The 27,336-nt window shown below is 46.9% G+C and overlaps 1 protein-coding gene across 2 annotated transcripts; it reads right to left on the bottom strand.

The window, feature by feature from the left end:
* Positions 1-5,294: 5,294 nt before the first annotated feature.
* On the bottom strand, positions 5,295-27,315 carry C5H20orf96 (chromosome 5 C20orf96 homolog). Of its 2 annotated transcripts, XM_074074504.1 has the most exons (11): positions 23,163-27,315; positions 22,822-22,864; positions 21,998-22,097; positions 17,158-17,273; positions 13,716-13,874; positions 12,678-12,777; positions 11,422-11,579; positions 11,240-11,341; positions 11,023-11,109; positions 10,196-10,314; positions 5,295-6,292 (listed from the first exon to the last, which is right to left on the bottom strand). In XM_074074504.1, exons 1-11 carry the CDS (start codon positions 23,180-23,182, stop codon positions 6,232-6,234), a joined length of 1,065 nt encoding a protein of 354 aa, XP_073930605.1. In that variant the 5' UTR covers positions 23,183-27,315; the 3' UTR covers positions 5,295-6,231. The 2 variants fall into 2 exon arrangements, with proteins under 2 accessions (XP_073930605.1, XP_073930606.1); XM_074074505.1 differs by lacking the exon at positions 5,295-6,292 and having other exon boundaries at positions 10,214-10,314; positions 11,000-11,109.
* Positions 27,316-27,336: the final 21 nt, after the last annotated feature.

Raw genomic sequence — 27,336 nt, 5'->3', positions numbered from 1 at the left:
ATCCATGCACTTGTGTATTGCAACCCACTGGACTTCTTCACTACTTCCTAATCCCCTTCCCACAGTGGCCTCTGTCAGTTTAAGATTAATATATTCACTCCTTACAGTGAACAAGTCAACCACATTCAAGTTTTAGGTTTCCTTCCCTTTCCCTATTCCTTCTATGCACATTTTCCCCTTAATGTGTGACATGTCTCCAATAATATTAATGCATTTGTTTTAGGGCTATAATCCTCATATGAGGGAGAAGATGCAATTTTTGGCCCTCTAAGACTGGCTAACTTTGCTTAAGATTATGTTCTCCAGTTCCATTCATTTACTTGCAAATGACAAAATTTCACTCTTCTTTGTGGCTGAGTGAAATTCCATTGTATATATAAAGACCACATTTTCTCAATCCATTTGTCAGTAGTGGGGCATCTTGGCTATATCCATATCCAGCTACTCTTTTAAAGTCTCACCTTGAGCTGGGGATCTACTTCAGTGGTCAAGCACTTCCCTAGCACAGACAAGGCCCTGGGTTCAATCCCCAGCACCACAAGAAAAAAAAAATCTTGTCTTTTCAACCATTTAAAGACATTGGGGCTGTTCCCAGATTTGAACCATTACAAATAAAGCTGCTGTGAATGTTGCATATAGGGTTTTTGGGTGATTATACAACTTTTTGTTTCTCCAGGATAAATGCCAGGAGTATGGTTGCTGGGTCACATGGCAAGAGTATGTTTATCTTTTTAAGAAACTGCCAAGCTGGTCTATAGAGTGGCAGTCCATTTAACATTTTCACCAGTGAGGTACCAATCAGGTTCTTCGCATCCTCACTAGGACTTAATAATGTAGGGGATTTTTGTTTTGTTTTGTTTTAGCCATTCTAACAGGTGTGCAGCAGCCTGTCTTCACGGTTCAGTTGCTTTTCCCTGGTAAGTAATGGTGCTGGACTTCTTCTCGTTGCTTAGTTACCATCTGCTTGTCTTCTCTGAGGAAGTATTGACAGGCGTTTGGTACAGATGTATGCATCTGTCAAAATAAAGTGAACATATCCTTGGATTTGTACATTTTATTTATTGTACGTAAATTCACTTCAAAAGAAAAAGACTATAAAAAGGTGGCCTCTCATTAATAGCAGTATTTAACAAGGAGAGTACTGAGTCTATAAATTAGTTTGAAATACATCAAGAAAATGGGTGAAGCTAGGTGTAGCGATGCACTCACACGGCTGAGGTAGGATGATCATAAGTTCAAGGCCAGCCTGGGCTACATGGCAACAAACTGTTGGAAGGAAGGGAGGAAGGGAGGAAGAAATGATCTTGAATGGCAGGAGGAAAGAGGTCTCCAAGGAGAGAAAAGGGGGCTGGAGTTGAACGGTGACAGATGAGCTGGAGGCCAGCTCATGCAGGCAGGGACTGGGCAATAGCAACGGGCGTGGCAAAGGCCTTTTTCTCCTACACTAAGGGCCCCAATGGTCATCTCCAGTTGTGCACTCTGCAATACAATAAAGAGTTCCTTGGTGCTTTACAAACTGGGCGTACCCCGTTTAAGGGGGAGCACCCTTAAAACCCTGCCAAAAGGCAGGTTGATTTTCACTGGTCCTTACCGCCATCTGCCGGCGATATATGATATACCCATGGCATGATAGATGCAAACTTGGCTAAACATGGGCATGCCAGACAGGCTTTTTGGAAGCCACTGTTCAGGGACTTACCAAAACCTTCCCAACTCCTACTGGGAGCCCATACACAACAGGCCCAGATCAAAGCTCCCACTTTTTTTAAATTTTTATTGTTTTATTATTCATATGTGCATACAAGGCTTAGGTCATTTCTCCCCCCTGTCCCCACCCCCTCCCTTACCACCCACTCCGCCCCCTCCCTCTCCCCCCCACCCCCTCTATACCCAGCAGAAACTATTTTGCCCTTATCTCTAACTTTGTTGAAGAGAGAGTATAAACAATAATAGGAAGGAACAAGGGTTTTTGCTGGTTGATATAAGGATAGCTACACAGGGAGTTGAGTCACATTGATTTCCTGTGCGTGTGTGTTACTTTCTAGGTTAATTCTTCCTGATCTAACCTTTTCTCTAGTTCCTGGTCCCCTTCTCCTATTGGCCTCGGTTGCTTTTAAGGTACCTGCTTTAGTTTCTCTATGTTGAGGGCAACAAATGCTAGCTAGTTTTTTAGGTGTCTTACCTATCCTCACACCTCCCTTGTGTGCTCTCGCTTTATCATGTGCTCAAAGTCCAATCATCTTGTTGTGTTTGCCCTTGATCTAAAGTCCGCATATGAGGGAAAACATACGATTTTTGGTCTTTTGGACCAGCCTAACCTCACTCAGAATGATGTTCTCCAATTCCATCCATTTACCAGCAAATGATAACATTTCGTTCTTCTTCATGGCTACATAAAATTCCATTGTGTATAAATACCACATTTTCTTGATCGATTTGTCAGTAGTGGGGCATCTTGGCTGTTTCCATAATTTGGCTATTGTGAATAGTGCTGCAATAAACATGGGTGTGCAGGTGCCTCTGGAGTAACCTGAGTCACGGTCTTTTGGGTCTATCCCCAAGAGTGGTATTGCTGGATCATATGGTAGATCAATGTTTAGCTTTTTAAGTAGCCTCCAAATTCAAAGCTCCCACTTAATCCACAAGATCCATGGGATGGGCCTCAGGAGTTCTGTAAAGCTTCCATTTCCCCAATCAGCTTACTCACTGTACCCCAGAACAGGCTTTTCAAACACCCCTATTAAAATTAAAAAATAATCCTGCTATGTGGAACCTAGAGGCAAAAAAGAACATGATAGTAGAAGGGAGGCTATTAAGGAAATAGGAAGGGGCTTGGGGGAGGGGGCCAAGAGAGAGTAATGGAGGGTAAATATGATCACCATAGCCATATAATATGGACACAAGAAAAGTTATAACGAAACCCACTGTGTACAATTAATATACACTAAAAAAATACGCAGTGGAGTATTATTCAGCCATAAAGAATGAAATCATGTCATTTGCAGAAAACAGGTGGAATTAGAGATCATCATGTCAAATGAAATATGCCAGAATCAGAAAGATGATTATTGGCTGGGCTCAAACAGTACAGCACCTGCCTAGCAAGAGTCAAACCTTGAGTTCAAACCTCAGTGTCACAAAAATAAAGAAAGACGATTATCACTTGTTTCTCTCATATGTGGAATCTGAAAAAAAGAAAGTGACAGGGGGAGTAAGAGGGGGTGGGGGCATGAAATCTAGAAGGAGGCTATCAGTGGAATAGCATGGGGAAGGGGAGGGGAAAGCAAGGAAGAGTAACAGGGGTGGACATGATCAAAATATCTTACATGCATATTAAAATTGTCCCAATGAAACCCATTACTCTGTGTAATTAATATGCACTAATAAAAAAGTATTAATCAACCAAAAATGCCTGGTCATCTAAATAGCACCTAGCAGTCCTGATTATGCTAAATTCCCCACTTTGGGGATGCTCTATATCTTCTCAAATGCTCTGGAGAACTGCCTGTTCTTGCCATTAAAGGCCAGCCCGAGTACTGATTTTCTGGGTCCCCATACACCTGTCCTTCCTCACTCTCACTGTTCTCCATCCTCCAATAAAGAAAGAGGGATAAACAAAGCCCATAATATGGCAGGATCCTTAATTCTCAAGTGTCCATCCCAATGGTCCCAAGTATACTGACTTTGAATCCTAATGGTTTGAATTTATCCAAGCCAGAGGTCTGCATGAATTCCATGAGGGCAAAGCCAACTCAAAGCTGACAACCATGATGAACTTTCACAAAAAGTGGCAGTAATACCCCGCAGGGGAGACAAGATGGAACAGTGAGCAAGAGACACGGTAACTGAAACTGACCCACATGAGAAATATCCTCAAATACCATGGCCTTGGACCCTTCCCACTAAGTAGTGTCCCCTTGATCTGTATTCCTGCTAACCCAGAGACAACGCCACATGCCACTTGCCCTTCTTCTGCACCCAACGATGGTGGGAAGAGGAGGAATTTCACCACAATGCCAAGACCATCAAAATACCACTGCATGGTCTTCTGACATGCTTCACTTTATTGGGGCTCATCTGGCTTTTCTGGCTTGGGTACGGAACACTCCCATCTACACTCCAAAGCCAGAGTCATCTTTCACCCTCACCAACTGCAGACTTTATTAGGCCATCACCTTGTATAACCAATTCCACCAAATACGGGTCCCCCTCCCCACGCTAGAAACTCCACACATCGCCTGGCAAACTTGAATGCAATACCTAACAATCCCCATATGAGACATTCTGAAGAGAACAACCTCCCAACAAGTGAAAAAATCATTAGCACGTTAAATAAATGTGCCCAAGTCTGGGACCCTCTATCTCACCAGACTTTCTATCTCAACATACTTCAGGCCATCTCCTTTACATCTCTGCCCCTGGATCTCATCAGACCCTAATGGCTTAGACTTGAGACCTGTCCACCTGCACACCTGAGATGGCATCACCTACCTATCCACAGGATTTCACCTAAGACGCATTGTCCCTCCAGAAGTCTCCATAGGAAACAGCCTCTCTTGGGACCTCCACAATGAGCTGGGATCCTAATTGGGACTTTAGCCCAAATTACAATCACCCTGTGCAAACTCTCTTTTCCCCCAGGATCTTCTGCCTGGTGAGCGTTCCTTCCAAGTGACATTCAGGGACAACTATAGCCATTAGATTGCTTGGGGGCTTTTCCAAATCAATCTTGACTTGTCCCACATGGCTTACAATGGGCAACACAAATATATTCGTCAAAACAAGTATCCAGGCACAAAGACCCACAACCCTGCTGCCTCTGATAAACAGTGACACTGATAACGTGGACCATTACATAGATATACTTTGGCTTCTGCACTTAATCCATGAATACGTGCCTGCCTGCAGACCCTTCCTTTCTGCTCAGCACCTCCCCTGTGCAGTGAAAACGCTCATGTGCAATCCCACGATGGATGCAAGCAGTCTGACCCAGTCACAGGGCTTTCCACAAACCCACTCTGGAGCTGAGGATGTAGTTCAGTGCTAGAGCACTTGTCTAGCACGCCTGAGGCCCTAGGTTTGGTCTCAAGCACTACAAAAAACAAAGGGGGGCAGGTAAGATCAGAAGAGTAGGAAGGCCAGACACCGGTGGCTCACACCTGTAATCCTAGCTACTATGGAGGCTGAGATTGAGAGGATAGCAGTTAAAGATCAGCCTGGGCAAATAGTTCGTGAGACCCCCATCTCCAAAATAACCAGAGCAAAATGGAGTGGAGACATGGCTCAAGCAGTAGAGAGCCTGCTTTGCATGCCTGAAGCCCTGAGTTTAAACCTCAGTCCCACAAAAAGCAGAAAGGGAAGAGGAGGGAGGGGTAGGGAAAGTGAGCAAAGAAAGAAGGCTCTGTGCCTTTGATGCTTGCACATTACAGTTAATGTGAGTAGCTCTCTGTAGACCCAAAGCGTCTGGCTGCTGGAAGGAAGACTGCGGAAAGCATCTTCAAGTCCACATTTGATGAAAGACCTGGCAGTGTACCCTTAAGTCCACCGTAGAAGGGTCTGCAGTGTGGAGCTGTGCATAACTCTGTACATGAGTGAGTGTGGTTCATGTTCCTATGCAGTTGGGATAGAAGCAGTGGACAGTCACATGGCTGGACAAGAAAAGAGACAGCCATCAGTAACAAAAGACCAGCAAGTTCCCAGGTGAATTAATCTCAAGGAGTCTCCCCTCCACCTTAACACTGCCTCAACAAACCTGGGCACAAATTGGAAGGGAAGCTAAGTTCCCAATGTACCAGGAGGGAACCATAGAGCTGGGGAAAGGGGTTCCTTCAGCTCTTCTGGAAAAGTTCTGAGCCCCAGATGCAGTCAGCACAGCTGTCTACCCCCTATCTTAAGGCAAAATCCATTCCTATCATGTGTTCCGCAAAGCCTAGCTGGGAACCACACACACCAGCACAAAGCAAATGCAAATTCAGCTTTATTGGCAAAAAAGAATGGCAGAATTGACTGGGAATTCTTACCTGGCCCAAAAAGCAGCCCCAACCCAGAAGAAAGAAGAGAGAAAGAGAGAGAGAGAAAAAAAAAAACCCTATAGACAGGAAAGGAGGGGAAAGGGTGATGAAGGACTGCAGATCAGGGTCTAAATAGATACATGGTCTTGGAAGGAAAGCAATCAAGGTTCCAGGTGCTGGGAAGACAGCAGGGAGTGGAGGTGACCCACAGCACAGCCATCTAGAAGGGGAGCGGCTCTTCCACTGGGATGTTGAGGTCAATGGCCATGTCTGGGGTGCACCTGGTGGGAAGCAGCAAAGAGGAGTGTGAAGGGCCAATAGGGATTAGGAGTAGGAGAGCACACCCTCAGAGGAACCCCCAGTTTCTTTTAAACAGTGGTACATACTGGAGGGGCCCATCCCAAAACATAACCTGTGGCCAACTGTGCATACACACACAGGTGCATACATGTACAAGTATATACAAACGAATGTCAAAAATGGAAAAGAAATGACTTTGGCAGGACTAATGTTGACCTAAAGAAGACGGAGGTAAACAGGGAGCAGGAACTCAAGCCTCAGACACTGAAGCCCCTGTCTTTGGAGTCAGGGTGACTTGCTCTGTGTCACCTTCAGCAAGCCACTTTTCCTTTTTTATTTCTTTTGAGACAGGGCCTCCACTATGTAACCCAGGCTGGCCTCAAACTCACAATCCTGCTGCTGCCTCGACCTCCCAAGTACTGGGATTTATTTCTCCTCTCTGAGCCATTCTCCTTTGTGTGGCACCTATGTGACAGCACCCACTATGTGCCACACAGCAAGCAAGCCTCAACTTCCTCATCTGAAAAATGGGGGTGAGGATTCCAATTCCCTGGTAGGAGAATTAAATGAGACCTACAATAGTGCTGGCATGAAGTAAGTACTCAATAGATGACAGGTACTAGTCTTCCCATGAAAGTAGAAGGAGAGATGGGGTCCCATCAGCAAATACTCTTCATCTCAGTGACCAGCACAGGCATGAAAAGGGCTGCAGATTTGAACTCTCGCCCACTCTTGTCCAAGGGCTCATCCATGTTCATGGGTTCTATAATCTACTGTTATACACAAAGTAGGCTGAAATATCAGAGTATCTACAACTTATACTACTTCAGAAAAAAAAAAGAAAGAAAGAAAGGATGAAGGTGAAGCTAGAATGGCAAAAATATAACAATTTCTATACTCAGGAGGCAGAGATAAGAGGATTGTGGTCCTAAGCCAGTCCAGGCAAAAGCATGAGACCCTGCCTGAAAAACAAACTAAAAGCAAAAGGGCTATGAGTGTGGCTCAAGTGGTAAAGCACCTGCCTAGCAAGCATGAGGCCCTGAGTTCAAACCCCAGTACCACCAAGAAAATTTTATATATATTATATATTATACATTTACATATGTAACAACTTCTAAATCTAGATGGGCCACAAAGTATTCATTATGTTTTCCTCTCTTTTTTTGTGTGTATTTGAAATTTTTCAAAATAGTTTTTTAAAAAACTGCATTTCTATACTGGCAATGCCCAAATTTCTATCTCCTGCCAACATGTGAGCTGTCGTCCTCTGAGATCTATACTTACCTTCTCAACTGCTAATATATGGCTCCATCAATCAAACCTACTGTCCAACTAAGCTCTTGGGTGAATCTACACATGTACCCCTCACCCACTCCCCAGCCCTCCGTTTCTGGACTTGGTACCACCACCCACATGGTATAAAAGCCAGGAACTTAGGGGTTGTTCGTGATGCCCTGTGCTTTCGACATCCAAACATCACTGAGACCTACAGCTTCTCCCTTCATTAATACTCCTCCAATCCACCTAGTTGTCCCATTGTATCTGCTACCCACTTGGCCAGGCCACTCCCAGCACTCCCTTGGACCACTGCCATCATACCCAACTGGACTTCCAGCTCCCACTCTGGCTTCTCTCCAATCTTATCCTGCTTTCAAAATGACTTTTTAAGAATACTGATCTGATCACGGCATCACTCTGGCTTAAAATCCTTTGCTTTTAGTTGTTGTTGGTTTTTTTTTGGAGGGGGTGGCGTACTGGGGCTTGAACTCAGGGCCTCACACTTGCTAGGCTTTGCTAAGCAAGCACTCTATCACTCCACCAGCCCTGTTTTGTTGTATTGGGGGTTTTTTCGAGATAGGGTCTCATGTACTATTTAGCTAGAGCTGGCTTCGAATCTGCAATCCTCTTGAGTAGCTAGGATCACAGGCATGAGCCACCAGTACCCGGCTTCCTTTGCTTTTAGGATCAAATACAAAACCCTGGCCTACAGGACACTGCCTGGAGGCCCTCAGAGGATGCACTGCCTGCTCCTTCCACATCGCCCCATTGCTGCATCACTGCATTCCCCATTGCTCCACATTCCAGCCACCACCTGGTGGAAATACCAAGCTTCTTCCTATCATGATCCTCAGAGTCTCACCACTCAGCATGTGGTCCACAGAGAACGGCAACACCCAAGAACTTAAGGATGCAGCGCTCCGGACCCCACTGCAGACCTACAGATTTGGAATCTGCTTCTAACACGATCTCCGGGTGTTTGCAATGCATGCCCTAGTTGAAGAAGCTCTGCTTAGCAACATGTAATTCCTGCTCTTCAGGGGGAAGAGCTGCTACCATGTCTGGTGTGCCCTTTCGCAGGCAAGGGTGTCAGTGAGCGCACTGTTCCTTGCCTCTCTCTGTCCCTTTCTTCCCTTTGCTCCTGCCAAGGCAGTGGGATACCAAATGGTGAATCTGGAGAAGACAGGGCATAGGAGGCTCAGCACCAAGCAGCCCACAAGGATGGTGCTCTCCTGTGCTCCAAGGGCAGGCTCCAGCCGGGTCCAGATCCCCTATGGTGCAATCTGCCTAATTCTGAGTCAGAATTCAGAGGCCAACATACCTGGAGATGTAAGCCACATTCTCAAAAGTCATCTTTAGCAGAATAAAAGTGGTAATCTGGCCCACATTAGCCTCAGCCCTGTCAGTCTTATTTCAACACATTCAGAGCCCAGGTAAAGAGAATGGGTGGCCACTCGTTATATCCCCCAGAGACCCCAACACTGCCACTGGAATACTGGAATTGCTCTTTCTTGAGCTCTCTTCCAGCCTCTTTGCCTAATGAGCTGCCTCTTTTTTTTTCAGTACTGGGGCTTGAACTCAGGGCCTTCACCTTGAGCCACTCCACCAGCCCTATTCTTGTGAAGGGTTTTTTTGACATAAGGTCTCCCAGAACTATTTGCCTAGGCTGGCTTCAAACCACAATCCTTTTGATCTCTGCCTCCTGAGTAGCTAGGATTACAGGCATGAGCCACTGGCACCCAGTCCTAATGTTCTATACACCCTTCAGCTCTCAGTTCAATGTCATATTCTCAGGGAAATCTTCCTTGACCACACAGACTCATTGCCCTGGGACATGCTCTCTCACAGCCATGGACCCCTCCTTAGCAGCTCTTGGCTTGGCCACAACTTTACATTTATAGCTTATTGTCCACTAACGTCTTGGTTCCTTCTTGGTTCCTTGGTGACAGAGCCAAGGGCTACTTTATTCACATGCTCCCTGGCACTTCACAAATTCAACAGCATCACTTAAAAAAAAAAAGGGAGATAAGGAGTTAGTAAAGAAAAGGAAAGTATGGGAGGAGGAGACAAACAAAGAAATGACCAATGACCAGGAAAATTCAGTAATTTGCAAATGCCACACTCTGTCACACATGGTCCTCTAGTGCCATCAAGGAGACACTTGGCTTTGGGTACCTCCCAGTTCAACCACAAAGAGCCTGAGCTAAGGGAGAGAAGGCAAAGAATTGGTTTTAGAAGAAATTGTTCCCTTGGGGCTCAGAAGCCTGCCAAGCAGAGAGAACATCCTTCTGTCCTTGTAGTGTATTTTCTCTGGAACCAACCACCCCACTCAACTCTGCCTTCCTCAACAGCCCATCCAGTTGACACACTGGGAACTAAAATGGTCCTTAGAGATCACCTAACCTAGCTTCATGGACACAAATGGGACAACGAGGCCCAGAGATGGGAAAAATCATATCTGCTTATGGCCAGTGGCAGAACCAAGGTGGAACCCAGGCCTCCTCCCTCCCTGGACAGGGTTCTGCCACCTACACCCAGGCTGCCCTCCCTTAAAACAGAGAGCCTTCTGGAGCTCAGAGCGTGGCCAGCTGCAAAAGGTCACATACTTGGGTCTCCGAAGCAGAACATCCTCAAAAACGACCTCTCGGGTTTCCAAGATCTCAGCTTGGGGCTCTTCCACCTCAGCCATTAATGTGGGTATTTCCTTCCTCATTTGATCAATAAGCTGAGGGAGAGGCACAGGAGAGGAGAGAGAAAGCCCATGGCCTCCAGTGAAGGGAAGACAAAGGCAAAATACACAAGGAGCAAGGAGACCTGGGGGAATAGTATGGGCTATGTCACTAGGACATGCTGGACTTCAGACAGGGGGCCTCTCTGTGCAGGTCGGGGGTTTGTTAAGCAAGTGACCAAGCTCTCCATGGTGCTGACAAGGGTGAGGGGACTGTGGAGAACAGAGACATGTTATGCTGGGCTGGGACGGCTTGATTATGAAAGTTATGGGTGGGAGAGGCTGGCAGAGATCATGAAAGGCACTAGCATTGAAAACTGATGAAGGTGGCAGATGGTGACAATTCTAGAGGGTGACGGTGGTAAATGCTCAGGAACACTGATAGTGGTTGGTGGTACTGACAAGAATTAAGGAGTGAAGGGGGCAGTGGATAACAGTGCAAGCAGGCAATGCCATGGTGTTACTAATGGGATGCTGGGCACCAGGCAGAGATAGTGGTCAATGAGGCAAGTCCCAAGTCAGCTTGAATTCCCTTCCCAGGTGAAAGGTGAATGATAGTATTGGCGGTGGCAAGGAGGAAAGCCAGCACCAGAGAAGGGGACTTTCTGAGCATCAGATCAGGATAAGCCAGTGTCCCATAGGCCTTGGGGACCACCTTCCCCTCTGCTCCCTCACACCAGACCTTCGCTGCCCTCTTCCACTCACGCCTCTGACCCAGACTGTGTACTTCTGCGTGTGCTGGCTATTCTGAGTCTTCTGCAGAAGACGCTTCTCATGAGGTTTCTGGGTTTTCTGTGGAAAAAGGAGAGATCTGTCCCCTGGGTGCCTCTCCCTGGGCAGCAGTACCTGGTAGGCATGGACAGGGAAGACAGAGAGGCTGAGGCAGGACCTGGAAACCCCACCACAGCCTCTAGCTACTCACCATCATCAGAGACCTCAGAATGCTTTTCTTCTTCTCCTGAATCATATTAGACAAAGACCCAAGGACCACTTTACGCATCTCACTGAGGTTATCCAACTCGTCCTGGGGACCAGCAGAAGGAGGCTGATCATTGGCCCTGCCTCACACATGGTCAAGTGCAGCACGGTCAGGGGCTGCTCTACCTTCTGGTCGTCCTTTGCCTGCTGCAGTTGGCGCATGTGACTGGCAATCTGCACAGACTTGACAGGATATTCGTGGTCCATGTATGTGCTCAGGAATCGCGCCTCCTCGTGGGTCATCTTGTTCTCTGCATGCAGCTGCTCCAGCTGCTGCTCCAGGCCTGAGGAAGGAAGATGCAATTGGACAGGCAGGAGACAGGGCCTTCCCTCAAAGAACACTCCCAGGAGGCCCAGGAGGCCCTACTCTCTTTGGCTAATGGACTGGGGGATATGGGCTGAGGTGAGCTCACACAAGGAAGGAGATGGTGAAAAGTTAAGCCTGTTAAAGAGTCTCCCAGGTCTGCAGAGAGGCAATGCTGGGCAGGAAACAGAAATGACATCAGTGCAAGATCCCTAGTCCAGCCCAACTCTACTACTGTCTGCTCTGTGGCCCTTACCAGCTCATCCAACCTCAGGTGCCTCAGGCACTCACTTCTAATGAAGTGAGATCAGAGAGATGGCTCCTAAGACATTAAGACCAAGTCTGTCCTGCCTTCCTCTGTGGAGGGGATCCCCAATGCTTCAGACTGCCCGGCATACCAAGCCTATACTCAGAAAGCATCTAGGCTTCTCAGGGAGAAGAAACCACAGGCCCAGCACAATGGAAACCAGGAGACCTGGGTCCTGGCCCAGCCTCTGACCCCCAGAGGGAACTTGATGGGAAGCAGAGTCAGGCTAGGACTGGATTCTAACTCCTGCCTATACTAACCTTCCTTAGCTTCAGCTTCCTCTTCTATAAAATGGGAAACTCCTCCCTATATCACAGATGGTAATGACTGGGTGAAAGTGCTGCCATAAAAATGTAGACATACAGCCAGGCCCCGATGGTTCACACCTGTAAGCCTGCCTACTTGGGAGGCAGAGATCAGGAGGATCACAGTTCAAGGTCAGCATAGTCAAATAGTTCTCCAAGACCCTATCTCCAAAATACCCAACACAAAAAAAGGACTGGTGGGGTGGGTCAAATAGTAGAGTGCCTGCCTAGCATGCATGAGGCCCTGAGTTCAAACCCCAGTACCATCACCAAAAAAAAAAAAAAAATGCATGCAGACACCCAGGGCCTGAAAGTGCTAGCTCTGTGCCTTAGCAATTCCATCTCCCTAGAAGGGACAGGATGGGCCTAATGGTTTCTGAAAGGCAGATACGAGGTGAAAGCCCTGTGGTGCCCTCCCCAAAAGGTCAAGGATGAGGGCCCAGAAGTTCACACCAGAGCTTCTTACGTTTCAACTTGAGTTTCTCCAATACTTCCCACTCTAGAAGCTCAGTCTTCAACTCCTGCACCCTCTTCTTGTTTGAGTATTCCAAGATGTCGATGACGTTCTGCAGGAGTGGAGGGGTCAGCTCACCTGAGCCTCTACTGGCTTCAGGGTTCACCAGAGGCTGTGGCCACTCAACACCTCCTAAGAGTCCCCAATTCAACTTCTCTAACCAGAGACTGGAGAAGTGTCAGCTCCTACTCTGCCCCCTCAACAAACTCCTCACCTTGGTGGACAAAGTCCTGCTTGATTTGACCTGGGTTAAACTCATCTTTCTCTGATTCCTTCGTCACACCTTACTGTCAAGCCACACTCAGAACACGTGGCTCCTTGATCCACACACAGCCTCTCACCCCAGGGCTTAAGTCCTTTCCTCTGCCTGCAGCACTCTTCCAATCTCTGCCAATCAGTGCCTTCCCTGAAGCTTTCAGCCCAAGAATTGCCTTCTCCAGGAAGCCTTCCCGAAGCTCCCTTGTGTGGGTGAGTGGTCCCCTCTGCTTCCCTCACGTGCAGCACAGCACACACACGAGGCTACCTGCCTGTTGTCCCACTGGAAGGAGAATTAGATATGGATGAACACAGGGCTTTTATAAGGATTATAGGAATACACGTAAAGCATTTCCTATTACACTGTGTAAGCCTTTCCTGGTAGTATTGGCCAGGCCGTCCCTAGTGGTGGCAGCAGCAGCAACTTACCCCAGCACCAGTATCCTGTGTGCCAGCTATCACCCCTCTCTGGGGTGGGTGCTATTGCACCCCACTTTACAGAGGTTCGAGAGACAAGGTTAGCCCAAAGTCTCGGAGCTAGTAAGTGCTTTGGGGTGAGCCCCCACCTGGATATGGCTCCAAAGCCCAGTGGGTGGGGGGAAGGGTGAAGAGCTGTGGCTCCCGGATGGAGGAAGCAGCACATGCAGGTGTTGGGAGCGGCCAGGAGAGGGCGCGTGGGCCTCGGGCAGGAACGCGGGGAAGGGCAGAGGCAGCGCATCTGGCTGGCTCGCTCACCCCGAGGACGTAGTGCTGCTGCACCATCGTCCGCACGGTCAGGGCGGTGCTGTCCTCCATGCACCGGATGGCCTCGATCAGCTCCTCATTGAGCTTGATGAGGAAGCGCTCGTGGTTGCTCAGCTCCTGCAGCGAGGTCCTCTGGGTCCGCAGCATGGACTGCGGATGCAGAGCAGGGTTAGGGATGGCTCCCTCCACACCCGCATCTGAAGCCTCCCCGTAAAGACAGTCCCAGGTGGGCTGGGTTCCCCACTGTCTGCAGTAAGGGTGCCCCGTCACCCTTTCATCCATCCTGAATGCAATTTTCCCCACATTTCACAGCTCTAAGATGGCCATGTCACCATCTAATTGACAAATACCTCAGAGGGTAAATAAAATTAAAATTAAAATGTGCCCTATTTTCAATGGCTTCTTAGAATCAGTGAAGTACAGAAATACAGTCTAGGGTTTTTAATATTATGATCAGTATTTCTGTACTATTCAGGAGGCAGAGATCAGGAGGATTGCAGTTCAAGGCCCGCCCAGGCAAACAGTTCACAAAACCCTATCTCAAAATTACCCAACACCAAAAAGGGTTGGCAGAGTGACTCAAGTGGTAGAGTGCCTGCCTAACAAGTGTGAGGCCCTGACTTTAAACCCCAGTACTGCCAAATAAATAAATAAACACCCCAGGTAGGTAAGAAGGCCGCAGAGGTAAAGGGCCAGGTCTGGAGAAGCAGGAAAAGCCACCATTTCCCATCTCATCATACAACCCTTGTGGGAAGGAGGTCCAAAGGGTTAAGTGCCTTGTCTAAGGTTACATCCACAGGTACAGAAACTGACACCACCACCACCAATAATAACTGCTGCACGCCACAGCAGGCAGGTGCTCTGCAGGTGACACACATGGTGTCAATTCATCCTCCAGCTGATAAGTGGAGGATCAGGAAGGTTAAATGACTGACTCAATGACACACAGCCAACAGCTGGTAGTGCTGTTGGGGCTTTCTGAGCCCCAGTGTCTGTCTATTATGCTAAAACAAGAACTGAGTGGGCTTAAAGCTACAAGGCCAGGCTGAACTGTGGAGTGATTATTACTGGGATGTGAAGCCTAAACACACCTTAGTTCAAGTCCCAGCTCTGACATTTACCATGTCAGGAAATCCGGACAAGTTAATTCACCTCCAGAACCCATTTATCCCTACTTAAAGCTGATAATAACTAATACCTGCTTCAGAGAGCTGTAATAAAAAAAAAGCAAATAAGATCAATTCACAACCCACCACTTCGCACTCGGTGAACAGTAACTGATGCTCGTCTCTTTGGCTCCACCCCTCTGCTCCTGGTGTAAACATCTGCTCTCTTCTTTACTCCTCTTGTTCCCTTCACTTCTCTGTCCTTCACCGAGAACTTCCTAGCCCGCAGTTCTTATACTCCCCATCTATTTGCAAAGATTTGAGTGCTGACCTGTGCCCGACACTGTGTGGCACACCTCACAGCCCTTTTAGGTGATGGGCACTACATTACCCCACTTTAAACAACTGAACCTGAAGATCAGACTGAGTAACCTATCCAAGGTCACACACAGCAGAGCTGCTGTCTTCACTCCCACCCCCACCTCCACATCTCCAGAAACATCTTGTGAAAAATGCCTGTTATCAGGTCAGGGGCTTGCTGTGCCTGTCTTGCTATGGTTGAGCCCAAGAATATGGATGGTTAACAACGTCCCACTGGCAGACGAGTCTGATATTAGGATTTAATAATCTCGACTGACCACCACATCTCACGTGGAGCCTGCTTTGTTTCCTTCCTCATCCTTTCCCTCAATTTGTAACCGTGCAATTAACAGCTTACAGTCACGTCTCCCCTAATATAACAAGACATTTTATTTTGTTACTGTCTTGCTTATCTCCCTCCCCTATTGTGTCAGAGCCAGGAGGGCAGGGCCTACATCTGTGTCATCACAGTACCACCAAAGGACAGTCTGGAGCTCTGTGAGTATGGAATGGATAAATTAATGGGTAACTGTTCCGTAAGGTCTTTTTAATTCATTTATTGTGTGTCTCCCTTCAAGTATAAGCTCCATTCCTGTGTGATTCAGAGTGCCTTGTTTATGCTAATCCCCCAATGCCCAGTACATTGCCTGGCGCCTACCACGCACTCTGTGCAGAATTGCAGACTGAGTCAGGCACCGGTGGGTAATACCTGTAATCCTAGCTACTTAGGAGGCAGAAATCAGAAGGATCTTGGTTTGAAACCAGGCCTGGGCAAATAGTTCTCGAGACCCTATCTCAAACAATACCCATCACAAAAAACGGCTGGTGGAGTGGCTCAAGTGGTAGAGCACATGCCTAGCAAGCATAGGTCCTGAGTTCACACCCCAGTGAATTGCAGACTAAGTAAATCATCAGCCTGAGGCTGAGGAACAGAGTTGGGATCCTACTCTGTCTCCAAGAATGAACCAACTGGGCAGTTTCTGCTCCCTTCTCTTGCCCCCACAGTCCATTTTCCACAAGGCGGCAGCAGCCCAGGACTCCTATGAAAACCTAAGTCAGATCTCATCCCTGCTGTACTCAGCATGAGAATGCAAGGCCTGGCCAGCACGCAGGAAGCTGAGGCAAGAGGATCATGAGTCTGAGACCAGCCTGGATGCCAGAGCCAGTTTCAGGCCAACCTGGGTTACACAGAGACCCTGTCTCAAAAAATAATAATAACTGGGGGCCAGTGGCTCACACCTGTAATCCTAGCTACTTGGGAGGCTGGATCAGGAGAATTGTGGTTTGAGGCCAGCCCGGGGAAATAGTTTGTAAGACCCTATCTCCAAATAACCAGAGCAAAAATGGACTGGAGGTGTGGCTCAAGCACAGCAGAGTGCCTGCTTTGCAAGGGTGAAGCCCTGAGTTCAAATCCCAGTCTCACCAAAAAAAAAAATATATATATATATATGTATACATGTGTATATATAAAATAGTAATGATGATAATGCATGATAAGAAAATTATCTCCAGTGGAATGTTTTGTGAGAATTCTAGAATCTTCTGATCTGTAGTCAGTTGCATTATCCATTACACCTACGGCCCCACACTGTTGAGAATTTTAATAGTAAGCTTCTAAGCCCTGCTTCCCAGTGTGCTGCATTCTACAAAGGGTTGCGACACTGGAAACGGTGAAATGATACACTAGACTATGTTCCCAATGTAGTGAAGTGATTCTGATTTTTTCCCTGAATCCAAACACAACAGCAAACGTTTAAGTTGGCTTCAACCCCTGGTACTGCCATTCTCTGGCCATGTGACCTATAAGTCATTTCTCTCCCTGCACCTCAGTTTCTCCATTTGGAAAAGAGGAATGCTAAGTGTGCCCATGGGACTGCTGTGAGGAGGAACCAGGAAGAGTTCAGTGCATATAGCCACCCCTTGTTCCCTGCCCTAAGCCTGGGGCTGCAGAAAGATGCTGCTCCTACCCTCATTAACCGGAGTTTGGCCTGCATCTTCCAAGGCTGCACCTGCTCCCTTCCATGCAGTTCTTGTGGATTCTTCAGCTGGCTTGTCCCTACAGGAGTGGTCTTTGAATGCACCACTGAGAACAGATGGGAGAGGGCAGAGAGAGAGTGAGGGTACAGCAGGCCTGGGACCAGGTTCCAGAAAATGGAAGACGGGGCCCAGGCCTCAGCCCCACCCATTCGCAGCCTTATGAGTTGCCACTGGACAGAGGAAAAGACCCCACCCACCAAAAGACTCCCAGCCCCACTCTAGGCCTTGCTGTAAAAGAGGGACAAGCCCAGGGGAAAGCAGTGACCATAGGGACAGAAAGGAGGACAGACTGGCAAGGAAGGACAGACAGCCAGGGGCAGACCCTCCCCGACCTTAACAGTAAGCTTCCCATCCTTAGTGGAAATGCTAAGATAAACCAGGCAGACCCCCCATTCCCAAACATCCATCCAGGAGAGTCATGTCCTGACACAGCAGGAGACAGCAAGAGGACCACAGTTTGGCAGACCCAAGTCCAAACCACTGCTCTCCCAACCTGACTGACAGACAGGTCCGTTGAGAAAGGGGGATAAAACGAGAACTAAAGAAAACAGAGCCTTCTACTAGCTCTGTCACCCAGGAAGGTCACATGACCTCTGTGTCCCTCAGTCCCTCCATCTATAAAATAGAAATAATCACCATGCCTACTTCACAGGTTTGTCGTGAAGGTAAAAAAGAAGTTAGTCAGAAGCTGGAGGTAGGAAGATCAGGGTCCAGGCCAGTCCTGGGCAAAAGGCTCAAGACCCTATCTGAAAAAATAACTAAAGCAAAAAGGGCTGGGGGCGTGGCTCAAGTGGTAGAGCCCTGCCTAGCAAGCTCAAAGCCCTGAGTTCAAAAGAAGTCATCATGCCTCAAGGTGTTTGGAATACTGACTGCCACATCTTCAGTGCTGGATACGCAGTACTAATTACTATTAATTTCTAGTGACTTGAGAATTGGGCCCAGAGCCCTGGCAGGCATCACAGCTATGCAAAACTCCCGTCAGCTGTCTCTAAAATACTATGCAAGCCGAGGTCCTGCTAGACAGGGAGTAAAGGCACTTGGAGGGCAGATTCCGCTCAGCCCGTCCTGAACCAGCATGCCGCAAGTCACCCAGCCGGTTGCAGCTCCATTCTCAGACCCCACCAAGACCCCAGTTCAGCTCTTTCTCAAGCAGATCAACGCCCTTAATCCTGTTAACTGTGTGAATTATTCGTAAATATCTGGCATTTAACAGGATTGTTTAAGAGGCAGAATGATTAATAGGTTAATCTGTGATACTCACATTAAGTTGAGGACTGGGGATGTGGTTCAAGTAATAGAGCACCCACCTAAACAAGCATAAGACCCTGAGTTCAAGCCCCAGTACTGCCAAAAAAAGAAGTTTGGTTGTCCGGGAGAGATATAGAAGAATTTTATTTTTGATTTTGGTGTTTTTCTTGTTTTTTGAGACAGGATCTCACTATGTAGCCCAGGTTAGCACCACCACACCCAATTTGGCTTGGGTTTGAGACAGGGTCTCACTACGTAGCCCAGGCTGGCCTTGAACTCACTATGTAGCTGAGGCCTCAAATTCTCAACCCCCCCCCCCCCCCGCTTCCAGCTCCTGAGTGCTGGGATTATAAGCATGCACCACCACATCTAGTACAAGAATTATTTAAATATTCAATGCTTTTTAATAGGAACTATTTAAAAAGTGAAAATAAAGATATTAAACTTTTAAATGAGGCTTAAAAGATTTGGGGGGGGGGGCGATTTAACAAACCAAGTTCCAAAATCCCCCTTACAAGTGTTTTTTGTAAAGAGTCTTAAGTTGTACTTAAATGCTTAGGGAAGATCTGTGGCTTTAATAATACTTGTTTCATTATTGTCAGTCTTGATTTATCTTTAATTTTTTTCTTCTTTTTTGGGTGGTACTGGGGTTGGAACTCAGGGCCTCTCACTTGTTAGGCAGGAGCTCTACCACTTGAGCCACATTCCCAACCCTTTAAGTTTTTTGGGTTTTTTTTTTTTTTTGTGATACATTCAGATGCACATGCAGTTTTAATAAATGAAGAGAGCCTATGTACTCTTTACCCACTTTCCCCAATGGCAACATCTTGTAAAAATACAGTACAATATCACAAACAGGATACTGACTGTCAGACATTTGCACAAACACAGGGATCCCTCCCGTTATCTTCTGTAACCACAACCACTTCCACCCCAATACTACCCTCCTCCCAGCTGACCGTGACCCTGGACAATCACTATCTGTCCTCCATTCCCACGATCGTGTCATTCTCAGAATGTTATATAAATGGAATCATACACCGTGTAACTTTTAGGAATGGCTTTTTTTACTCAGCGTAATTCTCTGGAGATTCAAGCGTTGAGTGTGTCAATAGCTCCTTCCCGTTTCTTGCTGAATGGTAGTCTGAGGTATGGATGAGCCATAGTTTTGCTAATCATTACCTGTGCAAGCACATCTGCACATCTGAGTCGTTTCTGGTTTGGGGATCATGAAAGGCTGCTATGCACACAAACGTCCATGTACCAGCTTTTGTGTGAACATCATATTTTCATTTTTCTGGACTAAGTACCCAAAAGTACAACTGTTGGGTCATAAGGAAATATCACATGCTGAATTTCATTAGAAACTGCCATTATCATTCCCGGAGTGCTACATCACTTTATAGTCCCACCAGCAATGTAGCATGACCCAGTTTCTCCTCTGCCAGCACTTGGTGCTATTGCTATTTTTCACTTTAGCCATTCTCACAGATGCACAGTAATACCTCATTGTGGTTTTGTTTTTGATTTGGTTGTGCTTTTTTGAGACAGAGTTGCACTATGTAGCCCAGGCTGGAGATTCTCCTGCCTCAGCTCCTTAGTGCTGGGATTACAGGTGTGCACCACTACATCTCGACTTCATCATGGTTTTTAATTTGCATGTCCCTAATGGCTACTGATGTCAAACATCTTTTCACATGCTTGTTTACCACCTGTATATCCTCTCTGGTGAAATGTCTCTTCCTGTCTGTTGCCCATTGTCCAGTTGAATTGAGAGTCATGGGGACGGGAGGAGTCATAGCTCAGTGGTAGAGCACATGCTTAGTACGTGTAAGGACCTGGGTTCATTCAATCCTCAGCAAAAAAGAAAAGAGAAGAGAAAGAAAAAAAAGCTGAGGTTCTTTGTTTGTTTGTTTGTCTTGGTCTATGTATCTCCAGTTGCTCTAGCACCTTCTGTGCAAAGAACTTTTTTCTTTCCTCCAATGAATTGTTTTTGCACCTGTTTCAAAGATGAGTTAGCCTTGTGTGTGTGCATGTGTGTATAGATACATTCCCTTTCCCCTGCTGGGCAGTGTTGGCCATGTGGATCAGGGAGCTGACCCTTCACCTGGGCCTGGTACTGCTCTGCTTCCTCAGCTGGAGTAGGGCTCAGTGGGAAACTCAGCTTCTGATCCCCACCTGGCAGAAGCAGACAGCTCCCTGAGTTCCTCTCCAGGATTTTGTCTCAGGGTTGAGCAGCAGTAATGAGCCAGGGGAGGAGGTATAAAGTGAGACTATTTACCTCTAGGGTTTACCTCCCCACCCCTCCCAACCCTGCCTACCCACTGAGCAGAACCCAGTGGGAGCCTGAACACCAACCCCAATGAGCATCCAAGAGGTAAAACATAGTGGGATGCTGGCTACTTGGCACTCTACTCTCCTGCCCCCTTGTGGGGTTGAGTACTCCAGGGTATTCCCCACTCCAGGGCAATGAGGCGGAGTGGGGAATTACACACACAGGTACATATGTAGATAAGTTGTATTACCTATGAAGTTCAATCCAGGATACTAAAGGATGTTTCAAAACATCTGTTATTTAAAGGGCTGTTGGGCCGGATGCCAGTGGCTCATGCCTATAATCCTAGCTACTCTGGAAGCAGAGATCAGGAGGATCGTGGTTCAAAGCCAGCTAGGCAAATAGTTTGAGACCCTATCTCAAAAAAAAAAAAAAAAAAACAAACCCTTCACAAAAATGGGTTGGGAGTGGCTCAAGGTATAGGCCCTGAGTTCAAACCCCAGTAGCACAAAAAAATAAATCAATAAAATAAAGGGCCATTGGGGCTGATATGGTTGAGCAACAATGTTTTAAATGCTTTCCATAGATATTCTCATTTAATCCTCACCATAATCCCTTTCGTGATCCCATTTCACAAACGAGAAGACTAAGACCGAGAGAGATGATAACTTTCCCAAGTGAAGAAAGAGCAGAGAGATTTGAACCCATGACACAGCTGGACTACATTTCCCACCTTCCCTATGGTTAGGAGGGGTCATGTGATTGAGTTACAGCCCCTGGAACTTGAGTAGAAATGGATGTCACTTCAAGTCTGGGTCTTCAAAAAACTGCCCACAAATCATCCATGCTCTTCCCTCTCTGCCAGCAAGACACGGAAGGATCCATCAGGGGTTTTCAAGGTCTTAACAAAGTATCAGAGCTAGAGGGTCAAAGCAACCTGGATCCGAGAATAACGTGTGGAACAGGTCTACAAATACACTTTTACATTAATGAGGAATGATCATCTATATTAATACTTGAGGGCTGGAGGCGTGCCTCAAGCAGCCAAGCCCTGAATTCAAACCCCAGTGCTACAAAGAGAGAGCATCCATAGAGCATATATATAGTATAGTATAGATATTAAATTTGGAGGCTGTTTGTTACATTAGTTAAACCTACCTTAATGTGAATGGTGTCACCAAAGGCCAAGAGCAGCTACTCTATCTTGTCCCCAACACCCACATTGGCCCCCAAGTGCCTCTGCCCACCTGGCTGAACTCTAGTCGAGGTCTTCATTTTGCTCTTATTAGCACTGCGGGCTTGTCCCAGCGGAGGCAGACTAGGTGTCTTCGTTTTCTGCTTGGACCGCTGCCAGGGAACATAATGCAACCAGGCATAACACAGTTACACAGTATGGTGGGTTCAAAACCCAGTCTCACCTTTTCAAATACCTGTGTCCTTGAGCAAGCGACTTTAGCTCTCTCAGCCTCCATTTTCTCATTTGTAAAGTGGGTCTAGTAACACAATCTAACTCTGTGGGTTAATGTAAGAATCCCTAGAGATATTTGTAAAGTATGTCATAAATGCTCCATAAATGTTGGCTATCAATTTTTTTTAATCAGCCAGCCAGAATTTACTAAGGAAGTCCAGTTTATGAAGTGCTAAGAACTGTGAGCAATGAGAGCTCGGTAAGTGAGCACCATAATATAACTTTACAGTCTGGCACCAGTAGCTCACACCTGTAATCCTAGCTACTCAGGAGGCAGAGATCAGAGGGACGGCGGTGCGAAGCCAGCCCACGCAAATAGTTCTCGAGACCTTTTCTCCAAAAAACCAATCACAAAAAAAAAAAAAAAAAAAGGGCTGGTGTAAAAGGCCCTGAGTTCCCTTTACATTCTGACAGGGCACTGAGGGGAGAAAAGTGAGGTTCATAGGTTAGCTCCGGGTCCCACTACAAAAGTGTGACATAGGTGGGCCTGGAATTTGGGTTTTCAGACTCTATTATGCGGAGCAGGCACAATCGTGGGAGTTAAAGGCGGGTGGACTGTAGGGTCTGCGAGCCCCCACCTCGCCCAAGCCCTCCTGCACTCACCTGAAACTTGTGGACTGCGGAGCGAGTCCCAGGGTGGTTGGGTCTGGAGAGAGTTAAGGCAGGAAAGAACTTCCATCATCCCCAGCCCAAACTTCCATCATCTCAGCAGCAAACTTGAAACGGACGTGGAGTCTCGAACTTTAAACCCCACTCTACCAGGCACAAGAGTTAGCCAGAGCAGGGAAACTAGGAGCGTATGGGAGGCGTGTCCACGAAGGTGTGGCTTGAGAGGGCGTGGCCAGAAGAGTGGATGACGTCAGTGAGGGTGCGGGGAGACCGCCGGGTTAGCGGGGGACACGCATGCGCACTTCGCCACCCCACCGACGCTCCTTTCTACTTACTTGTGAAAGCCTTGCTCCATTAGAGCAAATAGAAAAGTCGTGAGTCCGTAGCGCCCCTGTTTTCTGAAGTGCCGATTCGGCTACTCCATCTTCCTTTTCTCGCAGTGGGCCGCACAACAGCCCAACCCACTCAAACTTCGCAACAAGACCCCGCCTTTTCTCTCGCGTCTCCGTCTCCTAGGAAACGCACATGGACTACGGAGCGCCGAGTAGGACCAATCTCGAGAGGCAAAAGGTAGCGCTCCCTACATTCTCAGGTCAGTTTCAAAAGTCCTTCCGTTTGCCCTGTCCCAAATCCTAAAGAATTCTATTTCTCCACTTTCCTCACACTTCCATCACTTCCGTCCGCTTCCCCTACAGCTGCCCTAACATTGCTGACTGTTTCACTGTGCAGCAAAACTCCCAGACGTTTATCTGTTCCCTGGCTCCCATTCCTTTCCCCACTTAATCACTTTCTTGTTCTGCACTGAATCTGCCCTGTCAACGTCATCGGTGACCTCCAGTTTACTGCATAACCACCGTCACTTCTCGGTCCTCGCCCTGACTGGGCTCTGCAGCATTTGACACAGCACATTGGTGCTTACCTTGAAACATTTTCTTAATTTGGTTTCCAGGAAGCCTCCCCTCCTCCTCTCTGGTAGTTCCTACCTGCTTTTCCTTTTCCTTTGCTGATTCCTCCTCTTCTCCCTTTACTGTTAGTGTCTTTGTTCTCAGCCCGGGCCCTCTCTCTCTTTCTCTGTCTGCTTTCACCCTATTCAGGCTCCCTCCCAGTCACATAACTTTGGATGTCACCTGTACCCAGATGCTTCCCAAGTCACACCTCCACCCAGGCCTCTCCCCTGGAATCCAGCCACATGCACCCAACTGGCTACTACACATCTCCACTTAGGTACCTAGCAGGCGACCCTATATGGTGCTCTTTCTCCAGTAGCATTGTTTCCCCCACTCAAAATGGCAACTCTTTTCCTGAAGTTATGAAGGGTCTCTGATAATCTTGCAGGACAGAGTTGCCTACTTGTCCTAACTGCCTGCCACATTCTGAGCTGTGTCATCAGCGAAGTGAACTTCCAATGTCTTTGAGAACCTATATTTGAAGATACTTTTGTTACGGCAGCTTAGCCTATACCCTGATTAATTTTTTAAAAAGGGGGGAGCAGGGTGTGCTAAGACACACCTGTATTCCAAGCACTTGTGAGCCTAAGGCAAGAAAATCACTAATCTAAGGCCAACTTGGGCTACACAGCAAAACCCTGTCTCAAAAAAAAAAAAAAAGGTAGTGGGGCCTTGGCCACTATCACACAGCCTTCCTCATCAGACATGCTAGCTCAGCATGGACACCCATTGAGGGTTGCCTGCTCCCCACATCTGAGTTGTTTAGTCTGTAACATCATTGCCTCCTGTTTCTAATTTTAAAAATAATACACTTAAACATTTGCAAAACTGCTGCTATTATAATCAAGGCCAATTCCTACTGGAGAGGACATTGATAACCACTAGTTGTAATAACCAAAGCAATACTTGCAGCTGAGATTGAAGGAGGAGTCCATCCACACTTACTACACCTGCCTGAGTGGTATTTCTGTGTTCGTGGGCACCTGAAGGGCCCTCCCACCCCCAGCAAGGGTGGGCAGGATGAAGTGGCCTTTCCTTCCTGCAAGCGCTAGGGAATGAGCTTGGCAGAGTCCAACCAATTCTGCTTGGCTACAACCTGGATCCCCATGACTGTGAAGCCACACCGCCAGCACTGAGGTCAGCGCCTTCACATTTAGGAGAGAAAGAAGCCTCATTCTTTTTGTTTTGTTTTGTTAATAGGATCTTACCATGTAGCCCTTCACTCTCTGAGCCCCAGCTGCCTTCTATGTAAAGTGGAGATAACTAACGGTACCTTAGCCAAAAATGGGGAATTTATTGGTCAGGCCCAGTCTGCCTTGTTATTATTTGTTTAGTTGATTTGGTTTAGGTTTTTTTTTTGGGGGGGGGTTATGTTTTTGCGGTACTGGGATTTGAACCCGGAACCTCATGCTTGCTAGGCAGGTGATCTACCACTTGAGTCACACTGCCAACCTGTTATTTTTTAAATATAATGCCCAAGTCAGGCATATTCTAAACAGTTTGCATGGTGGTGGCTTGGACAAGGTGAAAGCGGTCAGATTTGGGGTAGATTTTGGAAGCACTACCGTCAGGATTTGTCTAGAGGTGGGTGAAAGATTTGAGGGAAAAAAAGATGATAAAAATGCTAACACGTATGGAAGCTGGTGCACTGAGGACAGAGATAAGTCACACACGAGAGACCCTAGACCCTCAGGTGCCCAAGCCACTGAGATTAGACCCATCCGGGCTGCCAAATACTGGATTTCCAATCTCTCACAAAAGCGGACACCTGGCCTTGTCTCCCTCACTATCATTAATCAGCGAGCAATACAAGCTGCCTTCTTTAGATGCTCTGGATATCCATCTGGACTACTTTGATCTCAGGGCACCTACCCAGCCCCCATGTCTTCTGGTTCAATAATCTCTGCAAAAGTTGACCTGCGAAAACTGACATGGATCAAAAAAATGGTCATATACTTTCCGACAAAAATCTTATAATAGAAGAAGATATACTTAGGAAATCTGACATGGAGCCAGAACCCAATCCACAAGTCAAATCTTTTCAAAACACAAGTATGTATCTTTAAAGTCAGACAGCAGGCCAGGTCCGGTGGCTCACTTCTGTAATCCCAGCTACTCTGGAGAAGGAGATAAGATCATGGTCTGAGGCTGGCCCCAGTCGAAATAACAGGAGATCCTACCTAAAAAATAACTAAAAAGCAAAAATAAATACATAAATTAATTAATTAAAAAGAGTCGAACCAAAAATGCTCAGAATATGCTGATTGTACGAGAATTCCCTACTAGTGCAGTAAGACAAGAAAAAGTGCAAGATCTGTAAAAGAAAGACAAGACCTTCATTATTCACAGACAGTATGATTGTCAATGTAAGAAGGAGATTCCGAAAACCACTGGGAAATTTTTTTAAGAGTTCAGCTTTAGGGCTGATGGATGGCTCAAGCAGTAGACCGCCTGCCTAGCAAGCATGAAGCCCTGAGTTCAAAACCGTAGTGCTACGGGGAAAAAAAAAAAAAGGAAGAAAGAAATTGGAAGAGCCAATGTGGGTTTCCACTTTGATCCTTGTAGGTATTTGGTTGTGTGGTATGTACCTGGGCTGAACATAAGTGATTATTGAAAATACAGAGGTTGTTTGGTTTTGAAAATATCCTGCCATGGGAAGAGGAGCAGGGAAGCAGAAAGAACGAGAGTGGGAGGTATGAACCTGTCTTTGATGTTCTGACAATGGTAGGTTCTGAGTATGGTCACGGGAATGGGTGGCTGAGCAGGTGTCTGAGGTCAAGTGAGGGAACGGAAGGCACAAATGGCACAAGAGTCCAGAATGTTGACTTCACCTTGTTGGGGTGAAGGGAAAGATGGTAAGCTAGGAACTCACAACTCAACACATTAAGCAGATTTGGAAGAGAAACAGGAAAAGGAAAAATAAACTTTCCTATGCTATGAATGCCTGCACCAAGCTCTTTGATGTAGGTTATTTCCTTGAGTCTGCAAGAGAAGCTAATAATACATTTAATATATGAGTATACTAGGGTTTTTTGTGTGTGGTACTGGGGTTTGAACTCTGGGCCTCACGTTTGCTAGGCAGGTGCTCTACCAGCCCTTTTCTTGTGTTGGGTATTGTCGAGATAGGGTCTGGGGAACTATTTTTGTGGGCTGTCTTCGAACCACGACAATCCTGATCTCTCCCTCCTGAGTAGCTGGGGCAACTGGCACAAGCCACTGGCACCGGCTAGTTATTAGTATATTAATATCAGTCCTCTGAGATTAGATGCTAATATCGCCTTGTTATGGATGAGCACATAGAGACTATGAAACCCGGAGTCACTAGCCCAGTGTAACAAGGCCAGTATGAAGTAGTCAGTTTCAAACTAGGGTTTCCACAAACTACCTTTTCTTATTCTAAAGATGGAAAGGTTAAGCCAGGTGTGGTGCACATCTGTAATGCCAGCACTCGGGAGTCTGAGGCAGGAGGATCCTAAATTTGAGGTTAAACTGGACAAAACAGTGAGACTGTCTCAAAAATACAAAAAAAAAAAAAAAAAAAAAAAAAAAAAGGTTACTGAGG

This window comes from Castor canadensis, chromosome 5 (assembly GCF_047511655.1).
Source record: "Castor canadensis chromosome 5, mCasCan1.hap1v2, whole genome shotgun sequence".
Classification (NCBI taxonomy): domain Eukaryota; kingdom Metazoa; phylum Chordata; class Mammalia; order Rodentia; family Castoridae; genus Castor; species Castor canadensis.
This window is presented reverse-complemented; position numbering and strand designations above follow the sequence as displayed.